The sequence below is a fragment of the Peromyscus eremicus genome, chromosome 1 (assembly GCF_949786415.1).
Source record: "Peromyscus eremicus chromosome 1, PerEre_H2_v1, whole genome shotgun sequence".
NCBI classification, from domain to species: Eukaryota; Metazoa; Chordata; class Mammalia; order Rodentia; family Cricetidae; genus Peromyscus; species Peromyscus eremicus.
The window spans coordinates 5032117-5049009 of NC_081416.1; the positions used below are offsets into that span (position 1 = coordinate 5032117).

A 16893-nucleotide genomic window follows, 5' to 3' on the forward strand; every position below is an offset into this window, starting at 1 on the left:
CATATTTAATTCATGACCATGCCCTACTGATGTAACCCCCTACAACTGATTTCAGCCCATTACCCCGTCTCACAGAGCAGAACAGCCTTACCAGACCTTCTCTACCGTCTGTAGAGAGCACAAGGACTTGTGCTCACAGATAAGCACTAGGGAAACTGGGAATGTTAGACAAGCAGGTTTGTCTCCTCAACAGAGGAGATGGAGTTAACAGCCTGGTGATCTGTGCTATCCGTAGGGCCAGGCCCCACCTAAAATCTGACTACATTTATCCCAGACTCTTCCTCCCTACACTTTTATATTAAACACTATTTCTCAGTCAAAAGAATCCATCCTTACTTATGGAAGATGCTATGGTGGTATTTTATTTGTAATGAAATGTGATTTTAATTGTATGTTAATAAATAAAGTTGCCTGGGGGTCAGAGCTATTAGAGCCATAGCAAGAGCGTGGCGGTGGTGGTGCACGCCTTTAATCCCAGCACTTGGTAGACAGAGCTAGGTAGATCTCTGTGTGTAAAAAGATACAGCCAGCATTGGAGACAGATGCCTTTAATCTCAATCCCAACCATAGAAGACCTGGAAGTCTTTACAGACAGGCAGTGACGAGGCATGGGTTTACAACTAATGAGAAGGCAGAACCGAAAGTCTTTATAAAGACAAACACACAGGAAGTAGCTCCTTTTCGGAGAGCTCTCTTGGCTGAAGCAGGAAGGGTAAGGCTCTTAGTTCTGACCTCTTGGCTTTCTTCTCTGAATCGGCTCTGTGTTTCTTATTTAATAAGACGGTTGGTTACATCTACAAGATGCCACATGTACTTTATAGCTTGGTAACCTCTATGCTACTTGGACGGCCAGGACCACACTAGATCCTCCCCTAAGCCCTTAAAGTATAGAACCCATCTTTATGGAAGAGGTCACATGTACTTTGCAGAGTTTTGATGTAGTCATGCCTTAAACTTTATTGTGCACATGGGATTGAGTTAACTGTTATCAGGAAACTTTGCCCCAAAATTGCACTATACTTAAATATGCCTAAAATAAACTGCCCTGTGTCAGACTCTAGAAGTCTGAACAAATACCAGCTAACAAAATCATGTTGAACTGGATTTCCTTCTTGCTCATGCAGACCCTGGTGTTTGCAGAGACCCTCACACCTGTCTTATCCACAATGAGTTATCTCCCTAGAAGTCAGACTCATCTCTTAAAAATACAAATATGACTGTGTCACCATCTTGCAGAAAATCCTTCACTGTTCTTAGTGTGAAGATCAAACATCATTCCAGAAACTTCTCCGTATCTTCAGTTTCTTGTTTAAGCAACCTGACCTTCCTTCAGTTCCTTAGGAATATCACTACAGTATCCCTCCTTTCCCATCTTTCTATGGTTCTAGTTATCTAAAAATCAATCATAGTCTAAAATTACTGAGTAGGAAATCACAGAAGTCAATAATGCATGTTTGAGACTGCACATCCTCATGAGTGGTACAATGTAATCTCAGGCCCACTTTATCTCACCTGGTGTCTATAACCCCTTTTTCAGGGATCCATGTGGAATCCACTAGCCACACCAGTCACTCCATTGCTGTATTAGTTCTATGTCTGAGTAACCAACATTGTACATAATTATGGCCTAAAGCTCAGAAACAGTAATGCCAATAATTCATGTTTGTCAATGAAGAAGCCACACACTGTTCCAGCAAAAAGGAGAGAGACTGTGACTTAAGGAACGAAAATAAAATCTATGGTAAGAATGCATATATATTCATCATCCATGAAGACAGAAAAAGAAACCTGTGCTATTCTTGCTATTTTATCTAAAGCTTCCAACATTCCCAAAGGCCACAATCTGATAAGTGCTCAGTAATGACGAAAGGGGCCTCACAGGTATTATAGGTAGTGAGCAGCACCCACGGGGCCTTGGGCATGTGCCTCACAGATCACAGGCACTAGTATGTAAAAGGCAGAATGAAGATGACTATATATATATGTATATATATATATACATATACACATATATATCTCACATAGTCCAAGCAGATGTCTACACTGATTCATATACAGACAACTGTCATGTATCTATTCTCATTTTTTAGCATCAAGAATCTTAAAATATACAGATTTTTTTTTTGGTTAAACTATTTTGCTTTTTCTATTACCTAGGCAATAAAAATTAGGATGAGAAGATTCTTCCCTCTATGACTCTTTCCAACATAAGGATCGGAAACGGAAACATGGAAGGAAAGAACAAGAGGAGAAAGCGAAGGGGAGAGAGGAGGCTGGAAGAGAGGGACAAAAAGAGAACATTTTCCAATGTTTTGTATCAGCAACAAAATACCTTGTACACACATCATTCCACAACCACGAAAGGAAAGTGTGGTGGTCTGCCTGAGAATGGCCCCACAGACTCCACTATTTGCATGCCTAACACCAGGTAATGGAACTGTTTGGGAAAAGATTAGGAGGTGGGGTCTTGTTGGAGGAGGTGTGTCACACCAGGCCCAGTGTCTCTCTCTGCTGGTTGCCTGCAGATCAGGATGTAAAGCTCTCAGCTACTGATCCTGTACTGTGCCTGTGGGCTTCCTGCCATGATGATCATGGACTAAGCCTCTAAACTATAAGCAAGACCATTAAATGCTTTCTTTTATAAGAGTTGCCTTGGGCATGGTGTCTCTTCATAGCAATAGAACAGGGACTAAGAAAGAGACACATAGAGATTCAATTGTACATACTATAACAGAAAGTGTAGTTCAGTAATAGTCTACACAATAATCTAGTCAAATACAAGGACTGAAAATATCTGAGGGCTTTTTGAAGACATTAACAAAAGTAAACCCTGCAGCCTAAATGGCAAGCATAGCTTTACTACATACAAAGGAGACTCTCCCCAGGCACAGGGACGACATGGTAACAGTGTTAAAAAGCAAGAGGGCTAAGGGACAGCTCAGCTGGCAGAGCGCTGCTCACAGGTAGGAGATGTGACTTCGGATCCCCAGCACCATGTAAAGGTAGAGCACAGAGGCCCCGTAATCACAGCACTGGAGAGAGAGGCCGGCAGACCCCAGGGCTTCTGGCCAGCCAGTCTAGCTGTGAGCTCCAGCTTCACCAAGAGAACCTTGTCTCCAAAAATGAGAGAGGCTGAGGAAGATACCTGAGGTCAACCTCTGGCCTCTATTCACAAGCACATGGGCCACCCCCACCCACCACACAGGCAAAGCTAGGGAGGCTGAAACACAGGGAGGAGGGAGCCATGGCAGAAGACACGGACAGTAGGTGTTTGTACTTAAAGCAGTGGAAAGACTGAAATCAAAACCACTGAAGATTAAATTGAGGCAGAGATCAGAAGCAAACCACAAAGACAAAAAAGTCACTAGGTTCTTGTGCTGTCCTTCTGGTTGCTTCCTTTTAGCCACGGTTGTCGTAATCAGTAACTGCAACTCCGCTGCTACAGCTCTGCTGCAAGGCCCCAGCCTGAGGGGTTCTGTTCCCTCAGGCACCCACTCTTTCAAAGCTACCAAGGGAACTTATCTAAATCTCTGTCCCTCTGAAGAACTCAAAATTCAAAGCTTGAGGTGGAATTCTGCTCCTCAGAGAGGCTCACCTCCTCTCCTTGATTGTGCCATCTCCCCAAAAGCCCTCCTCCTTCTCCCAGCCCCCACTTAAAAGCTCTTCTCCCCGACTCCTCCCTACCACCGCCTGTCAGCTAATTGCTGACTCAGCCTCCTGACTGCAGGTGAATTTTAGTTAATCAAACAAATTTAACACATCTTCGCATCATTAAACAAATGTTCCAGAGCATAAACAAAAGTAACACATCTTAAAACAATATTCTACAACACTTGGTCAGACTAAACCTCTGAAAATGTGCCAAAAAATGACCAATATTTTCACAAGAGCTTAACTATTTAAGAACATAGAATAATAAATAGATGGGTTGTGGGAGAAGAATATAAAATACATACAGACAAGAGTGAACACAGCAGACCTGATTTCCTGAAAGGCCCATGTAGAAGAGTTCTCGCCTAGCATCTGGATTTGGGAGGGCTCTCACCCTTTCCAGCACAGGTAGAGTGGCTCACCATGTCTAAACTGTGTATAAACCACGTGATTTACTCCAAGTAAACGTTTCTCTCTGGAGTCTAGCATTCTGGAATATGCCACAGAAAAGAAGCTGCCCCAGTGAGCACCTCCAGTATAAACCGTGAGGTGAACCTATCGATTGGTAATGTGCTCCCTGGTCGGCAGTGTGTCAAGTCCCCACCAGGAGTGGCTGACACCTTACAATGGTCTCCACGGCTGCCCCTTCCGAGCTCCTCTCCCTGACCTGGCTTGTGCTCTTCCACTGTAGTCACCTGGAGCCACAAAGGCGACGCGACTGAATCCTAGGCCTCACCTGGTCCTTTACATGAATTACCATTGAGGGTGGTCTGGAAACTGACTCAAACTGAAAATAATTTACTCTGAGTTCAGTTTCACGTAAAGTTAGAGGTGCACCCCTGCAGATGTGTGTCAAGTGTACAGCAGATAAGGCCTACGTACTGCACGGCAGGTACTAGTGTTCACTAACAAGAACAAAATATTCAGGCTCCAAAACATCCGATTCAGTTACACATTAAATATACCTGGAAATCACATTAAAATATGCATAGCTTTTTCTAAGAAAATGCTTTTGTATAAATCAAGACTGCTTTTCCTGTGATAACAGCTATTGTCCTAAATGAGTTCTATAACAATATACTGAGGTAATAGCATAAAGAAGCTAAAATCTTAGAAACTCTCACATAGCAAGTAGGAATCACTTGGGCACTTACCAATTTAACATAAATATATGTTGAATTATTATGGACAAATGACCTCAGGGCACAGTTACATCCTCTAAAATGTCTAAGCATTAGAGTGACTCACTACAATTAAGCATTATTTACTGTTTGTTTAAAGTAGTTTTTCATATGCTATTATAAAAATGATATTGGTCTCTATTGCAAACCTGAATTGAAAAGCTGTCATTTATTTATTTATTCTGGTATTTTGAGACAGGGTCTTGCCATGGAGTCCAGGCTGGCTTAGAATTTATAATCTTCTGGCCTCTGATAACTGAGTGATGGGATTACAGGTTGCACCACCATGCTGGGCAAGAGTGGTCTGAAACAGAGCAATTCTTCATTCTGCTGTGAGCTTGGATTTAAAATACGCCACTGACCATCAGGACAGGAGCAGCATTGCTCCACTATGTGCAGAAAAATATCAGATAGTGGAGGACATTTAGCTGCAAGAAAGCAAGTTTAATCTGGTGACAGCTTACTGAACTTCCATGTGATAATTTCTGGATATGCCTTTTTCAATATGAACTGAATTATCTTCTGACAATATAAAAAAACTTGAGTTACCAGGATTTTCATACAGTAGCATATTATTGCAGCAATGTTTCTTTGAAATTAAAAGGCTGAGATCACTTACCAAAGTAGTTTCTAAAGCTTAAAAATTTATTCCACAAACAATATTCAGAACAGCCAAATGCAGAAACACAAATTAATCTATAGCAGCAGTTCTCAACCTTACTGATGCTGCGACCCTTTAATACAGTTCCTCATGTTGTAGTGACCCCCAACCATAAAATTATTTCACTGCTACTTCATAACTGTAATTTTGCTGTTATGAATTGTAATGCAGATATCCGATATGCAGGGTATCTGATATGTGACCCCCAAAGGGGTTGCGACCCACAGGTTGAGAACTGCTGATCTACAGTCTACCAATAAGTCATTTGGGTATGCTAGGAAACTAGCTCTTTGATTTGATGGAATGATCAAAAAACAATTTATAAAATTCTCTGATTTATAGTGTTTGTTGACTTTCACGGTATAAATACTTCCCCTATGGCCAGTTTCAAGTTTATAGTTGCCTCATAAACTGTCAATATATATATAGCAAATGGGTCCCACTAGTCAGTAGGATTCAGTGCTAGTGAACAGACTGAATTTCTCCCACAGGGGCACAAATTTGTCTCTAAAAAGTTAATTTTAAAAACAGAAGTTAAGCACACACACCCCTCGTTTGGAAATGGCATTTCACTCTAATTCAGGCTGTCCTCAAACTGCTCACTTTTCTCCCTCACTGGTTTGAATAGGTATGGCCTCCATAGACTCATGTGTTTGAATGCTTGGCCCACAGGGAGTGGCACTATTAGGTGTGGCCTTGTTGGAGGAAGTGTGTCACTGTTGAGGCAGGCTTTAAGGTCTCACATGTTCAAGCTATGCCCAATGTGAAACATGGTCTCTTTCTGTTGCCTGTGGATCAAGACATAGAACTCTCAGCTCCTTCTCCAGCACCATGTCTGCTTACATGCCACTATGTCCCACCATGACGATAATGGACTAAACCTCTAAAACTAAGCCACCCCAATTAAATGTTTTCCTTTACTATGGTCATGGTATCTCTTCACAGCAATCAATAGAAACCTTAAGACACTCAGCTTCCCAAGTGCTGGCATTACAGGCATGCACCACCACATGCAGCCATTTTTGTGTTCTTATAGGTTATTTACCTTAACCATTTTTAAGTGTAGTATTAAGTACATTCATACTGTTGTACAACCACCCCCAACCACCATCCATCTCTGAACTCTTCATCTTTCAAAACTGAAAATGTCAGGCACATAAGGCCAGCCTGGGCTACACAGTGAATTCTAGACCAGTCTGGGCTAAGAATGAGATCCTGTCTCAAATAAAACATTCTGAAAGTTACTCGCTGCACAGAAAGTCCTTACTAGTCTCTCCACACCATTTTACTTCCCCTTTCTATAATTTTGACTATTCTAGATACTTCTCGTAAGTGGAATCTCTCTCTCTCTCACTTGCTTGCTCACTCTAGTTCTCTGAGAGAAAAGAGGGGGAGGGAAAGAGAAAGACACAGAGACAGGGGCAGACAAACTGGTTTATTTTACTTAGCACGATGTCATGTACTCAAGGGTCTTCCAAGTTGTCAAAATTTCCTTCCTGCTTGAGGTTGACTAGCAGCCCCTGAGTGCATGTCCTTTTCACCTTTCCATTCATCCCACAGTAAACACTTTGGCTGTTACTGTGTCTTGGCTACAGTGACTAAAGCCGGTAGATGAAGGTCTATTGGTTCTTCATGGTTTATACTTGGTAGGCTCTGTGTTTTCAGACAGTTCTCTTTCATCACTGGCATACAATTATATATGACCTTATAATCCTTATCTCAATGGAATGATCAGTAATAGCTTCATCTGCATTTCTAGTTTTAGTTTAGACTGTCAATTATATTGATATTGTCAAGAAACCAATTTTTCATTTCTATTATTTTCCTATTACCTTTTCTGTTTCTCTCTGCTCAAACCTTCACTGTTTCATTCCTTCTGCAAATTTGATAGAAGTTACATTCTTTTTCTAGTTCATGCTGTAAGTTTGGTTGGTGTGTTTTTTTAAATGTATTTATAAGTTTAATATGCATACATTTTTGTTTGTTTCTAATTTTTCTAATTTCTTTGTGACCTCCTTTTTGGTCTGCTGGGTGTTTAAAGATATGTTTAATTTTCACAAACCATTCATCATTCTAGCTTTCCTTCTATTGATTTCTAACTTTAGTTGATAACAGAGATGATACTTTATCTTATCTTTTAAAACCTACTGAAAAAACTGTGACCTAACATATGATCTGTTCTAGAAAATGGTCCACGTGCACTTGAAAACACTGTCTATCCTGATGGTGTCAGGGTGTCCAGTATAGGCTGCAGGTCTTTCAAGTCCTTCAATATATGATCTGTTCTAGAAAATGGTCCACGTGCACTTGAAAACACTGTCTATCCTGATGGTGTCAGGGTGTTCAGTATAGGCTGCAGGTCTTTCAAGTCCTTCAATATATGATCTGTTCTAGAAAATGGTCCACGTGCACTTGAAAACACTGTATCTATGTTGATGGTGTCAGGGTGTCCAGTATAGAAAATGGTCCATGTGCACTTGAAAACACTGTCTATCCTGATGGTGTCAGGGTGTCCAGTATAGAAAATGGTCCACATGCACTTGAAAACACTGTCTATCCTGATGGTGTCAGGGTGTCCAGTATAGAAAATGGTCCACATGCACTTGAAAACACTGTCTATCCTGATGGTGTCAGGGTGCTCAGTATAGGCTGCAGGTCTTTCAAGTCCTTCAATATATGATCTGTTCTAGAAAATGGTCCACGTGCACTTGAAAACACTGTCTATCTTGATGGTGTCAGGGTGTTCAGTATAGGCTGCAGGTCTTTCAAGCCTTCATTTCCTTACTTCTGTCTGGAGATTGCATTCATTCTTGAGAATGGGTACTGAATTCTTCAACTACTACCACGGACTTGTCTATTCCTCTCCTCAAACCTGTCAATAGCTTTCAGATGAATTTTTATTATAATATTTGTCTACTAAGTCTTGCAGATATCGAGCTACAACATCACTGTCACAATAACGTAGTTTTTATAATTACCATGTATTTACTTATTGCATCTGTTTCTTCTCAGGCTTCAAAATAGTATGTGGCTTCTCTTCTTGTTCACCTGCAGGACTCTAATGAAGGCCTCTCAACTTTCGCCTGTGGGGTTAGATGTCTTCCTTTCTCTCCCACTTGAGAAGCATAACTTGCAACTGCAACATGCTGCACAACAGTCTTTCTCTGTAGGAGTCTGAAAACACTGGCCACTGCCTTCAGCCTCCAGTCTCGTCAAATACCAACAACCTGAGGAGACTGCCACTCTCCAAGTTCTCTGAACACAATGGGCTGCTTCTCTCTGCTCTGACTTCTCTCTGTCCTTGCCTCTCAGCACTGACTCTGGTCTTGGTGTAATTCTCTATGAGTCCATTCTACTTAAGAGTTCAGTAAACTTCTTGGATATTTCTATTCATGTCTTTCATTAAATTAGGGCAGGTTTGGGCCATTACTTCTTTAAAAGTCCCCATAAAGCCTATGGCCTACCTGATGGTGCCCCATGTGTCCCCTAGGCTCTAATTCTTTCAAAGGTTTTATAAAATAGTCAACAAGGTCTACAGCCTTAGCTTTAAGCTCTGCCTCCAAATGCTCACTTCAGCCGATGTGGTCTTCAGTTCCAGAGTTTTCTTTGTGCTTTTTTCTAATGGTTCTCCAATCTCTTTACTGTTATCTCCTTTTTCTCATATATGTTTTTGTCTTTTCTATATTTTCTGCTCTTCTCTGAGCATCTTTAACATTTGTATTAGAGACTCATAGACCTGCCATTTGGTCTTTTAAAGGGACAGTCTCTGTGGTTTTTATTTTATTTGAATAGGCCACTCTTTCTTGTCTTTTTTGATTAGTTTTTAATTGTCTTGTGACATTTGCTGAAAATATTTGCTGAAAAAAGCAGCTCTGCCTTCAATGTAGGTCCACCCTAGACAGACTCTGTCTGTACAATCTTCTACAAAAGAACGTTTCTGTTGCTTCTTACTCCTCCATCTTCCTGGAACTCTTTCTACTTACAAAGCATTTTACTTTTCAGAGGTATATATATATATATATATATATATATATATATATATATAAACGAAAAAAAAATTCCACATCAACTGAAAAAAAAATTCCACATCAACTGGCAAAGGACACAGACCCTTGAGAGGAGGTCATTGAATCTGCTCTGGGTATGGTATCAACCAATTAAGCTAACTACATATCATTTAGGGGTGACCTTAGATAGGGAAATTGTCAACATTCAGATTCTTAACATGTAGTGCTGTTCTAAAATACAATCTTACTATGTCTCCTTCTATTGAAACAAACTAACAAACAAATAAAAAACAATCTTCAACACTGCCACATCCTCACCAGAAGAAGATAGCTGAATTAGTAGGAATGCCCAAAAAAGTACTCTATAACATGGCCTTAACCTATCGGTCTTTGTCTCATTTTATATATTTATATCTTTTCAATATTTATTTATTTATTTATTTATTTATTTAATGTCTGAGTCCTCTGTCTGCATGTACACCTGCATGTCAGAAGAGGGCATCAGAATCTATTAGAGATGGTTTTGAACCACCATGTGGTTGCTGGGAATTGAACTCAAGATCTCTGGAAGAGTACCCAGTGCTTTTAACCACTGAGCCATCTCTCCAGCCCTTGTCTCTTTTTATTTTTATCACAAGCCTTGCCACATTCAACCTGTTCTTGTTCTTAGACCAAGAATCCTACCTTTTCTGGAATCTATGCTTGCTTACCTTATACTTTCTCAGTCAGGTATATCCTACTGCCCATTTTCAATTTCACACGCACTATTGCTTAAAGTTTTAGGTCAGTTCTGTTCCACTGGCAACTCTTTTCAAAGTGTCACAGGCAAAGTGAGTTACTACTCTTTGGTGAGAGAGGTCCATAAGGCTTAAAAAATTTACATACATTAATTTTATAAAATAATGATTTTGCCACCTTAATGCTTCTTATTCAGATTTGTTACACATTTCCTAAAAACATTCATAGCATGCTCAATAAATGTGCTTCTTGAATAAGAAACACAGGCACATACCACCTAGGACATAATAACACAGTTCTTTAATCTATACACATCAACCTTGGATGAGTTAGTCATTTGCACATCTTTTGGTTAGTATTTTAAAAGCAGAATATATATAGTTAAAGCATCTAACTCTTTGTTTGTATTTTAGATTCTGTCAGCAGTCTTGTCCAACCACATCTAAGCTATTGGCATCTGTGCACACACATGGTCTACCCCAACATCTAGTCAGAAGATCGGCCACCCTATCTCTTTCATGTAGATGCCAAGCATATGCGTTTAAACTTAACACAATGAAACCATTTTATTAAGTTTATTCTCCTGTTATTTTGAAAAAGAGTCAACAAAAAAGCCTGATTACTTCCCAACTTGGACAGCAAACTCCAAGTATAATCTTTCCTACCTCCCAAAGCTTTAATGCTGTAAGAGGATTTCCTAGTGTGCTTTGGAAACATTAACTGTAACAAATCATTTTTTAATGACACAAGGTCAAAGAAAAAGTATTTTGCATTCCACTGTGATTCACGTCAGAAGACTAATGACATTTCCTGCTAAGTAATTTAAACCTTTGTATCATCACACTGAGAAGAGTATAAGATTGGGGCCAGATGTCTCACTTTTTTCACAGAACAAATTTAGTTAAGCCTGGGATAGAAAAAGACTTTTCTAAATATCTCATCATGAAGAAAGTAAATTAGGCTCAAACCTTCAGACAAAACCTGAATTCTAAATTCTAGTTCTCAAATAAGCAAACCATTATCACTAAGTTTACCCCTCATGGAAAAACACACGGAAATCAGGCACAGGCTAATGGCAGCTGGGAGGCAAAGCATGGGCTCCAGAGATGGAGGGCCAACCCGATGCCGCCGGGCTACACAGCGAGACCTCATCTCAACACTGAAAAGCACAGGGAGACAGGGCGTCAGTCCTGCTCACAGATTAGAATCACACCTAGAAGCACTAGTCTTGCCAAACGGTCATTCCCATCCCCATCGGAGCAAAGGAGCCACTGCTCCAGTGCTTAAGTACAAGTCTGTGAGAAATGAATCAAAAGCAGCTACCTTGATCGGAGAATCTGCGCTCTAGGGCGTGGAGATCAGGCAACAGGTGAATACAGTTAATGCAGCAGTATGTGAAGAAATCCAGGACAACCACTTTTCCACACAGATCCTTGTAAATAGAAAGAGGCTCTTCTGTGTTCAGCCATTCTAATCCTGGAATTCACAAAACATAAATTACAACGATTAAAGAAAACAAGAAAGAAAAAGGAGTAATTTACCTAAACTGTCCATTAAAATGTGAATCTTTTTTCCCCCTAAGATGAGTATAAACAGTCAAACACTTTTATTTTATTTTGTTTTTTTGAGACAGGGTTTCTCTGTGTAGTTTTGGTGCCTGTCCTGGATCTCGCTCTGTAGCCCAGGCTGGCCTTGAACTCACAGAGGCCTGGCTCTGCCTCCCGAGTGTTGGGATTAAGGGCGTGCGCCACCACCGCCAGTCCAACACTGTAAGAGATGATAGCAGTAGTTAAAGTCTGTGGCATTTGAATTTATTATTCTGTTTCTACCTGGGTCTCTTTTCTATTAATAAGTAAGAGAACATCTTCATGATTGTAACAATGTAGGTATGTATGATTTAATGAAAAAGGTCAACTAGGCAACTACATGGAGATTAAAAGCTCAGAGATGGACAGACAGGAGGGCTGGTAGCAGGTCGAGAATGGAAAATCTGCTATTATGAGGCAATCTGCAAATGTGGTAAAAACAAACAAACAAACAAAGTACTAAATTCTTTCAGAAATAGTGTAATAGTCTGGGGGAAGTGAATAAAATCAACAGACTCAAGCAAAAACAAGAGGAAATAAGAATTATTTTAAAAATCTAATTGCATGCGTAATTAAGTATAAAGGGGATACTGAAAACCAAGGTGAAGTTTAAAAAGCAGATTTCAAAAAGATTATGATATGTAGAAGAGTAAAAAAAATACTTAATCTTACAAAGGAGAAGTTACCATGTTCTAGAGTTGGATAAAACCCAAAATATAAAACAAAATATTTTAAATGCAAAGTTAAAAGAAACATTAACATTGATGAAGATCCTGTCCCCTTCCCTTCAAAGAAAAATAGGTACTTAAAATTTGTAGTTTTTAACACAGAATTTATAATTAGTTGACACAGACACAAAATTTTAACTCTATACTATGAAGATTTTGTTAAATTAAAAAGTATAGTACCCCCATTTAACTCATTTAAGAAAAAAGGACATTTATTGCTTATAAGTAAATAAATACAGCTATTGAAATATTAATTATACCTCAAAGTAGACAGAAATAGTTTAAAGGAACTAAAAGCTATAGCTGGATAGGAAACAGACACAGCAGTCCCATCTGTCAATGGTAGACTGACCTCAGATCCTTTCAGTGGGTACCTGACCCTGCTCAGTAGACCTCAGATCCTTTCAGTGGGTACCTGACCCTGCTCAGTAGACCTCAGACCCTTTCAGTGGGTACGTGACCCTGCTCAGTAGACCTCAGACCCTTTCAGTGGGTACGTGACCCTGCTCAGTAGACCTCAGACCCTTTCAGTGGGTACCTGACCCTGCTCAGTAGACCTCAGACCCTTTCAGTGGGTACCTGACCCTGCTCAGTAGACCTCAGATCCTTTCAGTGGGTACCTGACCCTGCTCAGTAGACCTCAGACCCTTTCAGTGGGTACCTGACCCTGCTCAGTAGACCTCAGACCCTTTCAGTGGGTACCTGACCCTGCTCAGTAGACCTCAGATCCTTTCAGTGGGTACCTGACCTGCTCAGTAGACCTCAGATCCTTTCAGTGGGTACCTGACCTGCTCAGTAGACCTCAGATCCTTTCAGTGAGTACCTGACCTTGCTCAGTAGACCTCAGATCCTTTCAGTGGGTACCTGAACCTGGTCAGTAGACCTCAGATCCTTTCAGTGAGTACCTGACCTTGCTCAGTAGACCTCAGATCCTTTCAGTGGGTGCCTGACCCTGCTCAGTAGACCTCAGACCCTTTCAGTGGGTACCTGACCCTGCTCAGTAGACCTCAGATCCTTTCAGTGCGTACCTGACCCTGCTCAGTAGACTTCAGATCCTTTCAGTGGGCACCTGACCTGCTCAGTAGACGTCAGACCCTTTCAGTGGGTACCTGACCCTGCTCAGTAGACCTCAGACCCTTTCAGTGGGTACCTGACCCTGCTCAGTAGACCTCAGATCCTTTCAGTGGGTACCTGACCTGCTCAGTAGACCTCAGATCCTTTCAGTGCGTACCTGACCCTGCTCAGTAGACCTCAGATCCTTTCAGTGGATACCTGACCTGGTCAGTAGACCTCAGATCCTTTCAGTGAGTACCTGACCTTGCTCAGTAGACCTCAGATCCTTTCAGTGGGTACCTGAACCTGGTCAGTAGACCTCAGATCCTTTCAGTGGGTACCTGACCCTGCTCAGTAGACCTCAGATCCTTTCAGTGGGTACCTGACCTTGCTCAGTAGACCTCAGATCCTTTCAGTGGGTACCTGACCCTGCTGAGTAGACCTCAGATCCTTTCAATGGGTACCTGACCCTGCTGAGTAGACATTAGACCCTTTCAGTGGGTACCTGACCCTGCTGAGTAGACCTCAGATCCTTTCAATGGGTACCTGACCCTGCTGAGTAGACCTCAGATCCTTTCAATGGGTACCTGACCCTGCTGAGTAGACATTAGACCCTTTCAGTGGGTACCTGACCCTGCTCAGTAGACCTCAGATCCTTTCAGTGGGTACCTGACCCTGCTCAGTAGACGTCAGACCCTTTCAGTGGGTACCTGACCCTGCTCAGTAGACGTCAGACCCTTTCAGTGGGTACCTGACCCTGCTCAGTAGACCTCAGATCCTTTCAGTGGGTACCTGACCCTGCTCAGTAGACGTCAGACCCTTTCAGTGGGTACCTGACCCTGCTCAGTAGACCTCAGATCCTTTCAGTGGGTACCTGACCCTGCTCAGTAGACCTCAGATCCTTTCAGTGGGTACCTGACCCTGCTCAGTAGACATCAGAGCCTTTCAGTGGGTACCTGAACCTGGTCAGTGGACCTCAGATCCTTTCAATGGGTACTTGACCTGCTCAGTAGACCTCAGACCCTTTCAGTGGGTACCTGACCCTGCTCAGTAGACCTCAGATCCTTTCAGTGGGTACGTGACCCTGCTCAGTAGACGTCAGACCCTTTCAGTGGGTACCTGACATGGTCAGTAGACCTCAGATCCTTTCAGTGAGTACCTGACCTTGCTCAGTAGACCTCAGATCCTTTCAGTGGGTACCTGAACCTGGTCAGTAGACCTCAGATCCTTTCAGTGGGTACCTGACCCTGCTCAGTAGACCTCAGATCCTTTCAGTGGGTACCTGACCTTGCTCAGTAGACCTCAGATCCTTTCAGTGGGTACCTGACCCTGCTGAGTAGACCTCAGATCCTTTCAATGGGTACCTGACCCTGCTGAGTAGACATTAGACCCTTTCAGTGGGTACCTGACCCTGCTCAGTAGACCTCAGATCCTTTCAATGGGTACCTGACCCTGCTGAGTAGACCTCAGATCCTTTCAATGGGTACCTGACCCTGCTGAGTAGACATTAGACCCTTTCAGTGGGTACCTGACCCTGCTCAGTAGACCTCAGATCCTTTCAGTGGGTACCTGACCCTGCTCAGTAGACGTCAGACCCTTTCAGTGGGTACCTGACCCTGCTCAGTAGACGTCAGACCCTTTCAGTGGGTACCTGACCCTGCTCAGTAGACGTCAGACCCTTTCAGTGGGTACCTGACCCTGCTCAGTAGACCTCAGATCCTTTCAGTGGGTACCTGACCCTGCTCAGTAGACCTCAGATCCTTTAAGTGGGTACCTGACCCTGCTCAGTAGACCTCAGATCCTTTCAGTGGGTACCTGACCCTGCTCAGTAGACATCAGAGCCTTTCAGTGGGTACCTGAACCTGGTCAGTGGACCTCAGATCCTTTCAATGGGTACTTGACCTGCTCAGTAGACCTCAGACCCTTTCAGTGGGTACCTGACCCTGCTCAGTAGACCTCAGATCCTTTCAGTGGGTACGTGACCCTGCTCAGTAGACATCAGACCCTTTCAGTGGGTACCTGACCCTGCTCAGTAGACCTCAGACCCTTTCATGGGTACCTGACCTGCTCAGTAGACCTCAGATCCTTTCAGTGGGTACCTGACCCTGTTCAATAGACCTCAGATCCTTTCAGTGGGTACCTGACCCTACTCAGTAGACGTCAGACCCTTTCAGTGGGTACCTGACCCTGCTCAGTAGACCTCAGACCCTTTCAGTGGGTGCCTGACCCTGCTGAGTAGACATCAGACCCTTTCAGTGGGTACCTGACCCTGCTCAGTAGACCTCAGATCCTTTCAGTGGGTACCTGACCTGCTCAGTAGACCTCTGCATCTTCACATACTGCATTCCCTAAGCCACTCTCACAGCTAGAGGGGATGCAGCAAAACTGTGCAGTTCCCTTCCCTGTTCACAATGTGATGAGTAAAATCCGTTCTTACTATAGAGCTCAGAACCACGGCAGGTGGTTGTTCTTTATAGAGTCAAGAAATTCCCCTTTACACTTAAAGGAGGAACTTCATGGATTCTTTGTGGCATAGCCCAGAAACAAGATCATTACTCCTGAATTTTGGAGCCATTAAGTGAAATAAGGGTTACTTGAGCGGTTCTGCTACATTCTTCTGAAAACCAAGACAACTACTAAAAGACTAACGGTGAGTAGCACATACAAGGTGGAGATGTAGACAGGGTTGGTTAGCGTCATGAACAGAAGGATGACTTACACCCTGGAGAGGACACAGGAGAGAGGCACACAGTTTCATCGTGCTACTCAGAACAACGTACAATTTAAAACTTAGGATGAGTTTACTTCTGGAATTTTCCATTTAATGTTTTGAGGTGATTAACTATGTCCCTGAAAGCAGACGTACACGGAGACTAAGGCAGCAGGGAGGCCTGCCAATATCGAAGACCACAGTTACCCCATTATAACGCAATTCTAGGAAAGATTATCTCCAATCAACTTAGTACTTCCACCAAATACTCTAAAGGTTTCAGAGCTCAGTGAACACTTAATTAGTCCTTTTGTTAAGTATTAGCTATATACCTAATTGATGACACAAAACTATTAATTACACCTACTAATTAATGTGTATTTCACATCCCACTTGCAAGAAATTTAAGAATCTGTCTCTATAAATCGTTAAGGGTGAGCAGGGTGGTGGCACACACCTTTAATCTCAGCACTAGGGAGGTAGACCCAAGCGGATCTCTGTGAGTTCAAGGCCAGCCTGGTCTACAGAGCAAGATCCAGGAAAGGCACCAAAGCTACACAGAGAAACCCTGTCTCGAA

At 42.3% G+C, this 16893-nt stretch overlaps 1 protein-coding gene across 1 annotated transcript in view; it reads right to left on the reverse strand.

Annotated features, from left to right (window-relative positions):
* The window catches only part of Nhlrc2 (NHL repeat containing 2), a 53135-nt gene that overhangs the window by 34124 nt on the left and 2118 nt on the right, over positions 1 to 16893 (reverse strand). The window contains exon 2 of the mRNA XM_059256253.1: positions 11562 to 11714. Within this exon, the coding sequence (XP_059112236.1) occupies positions 11562 to 11714 (153 nt within the window). The remainder of the gene's footprint in view (positions 1 to 11561; positions 11715 to 16893) is intronic.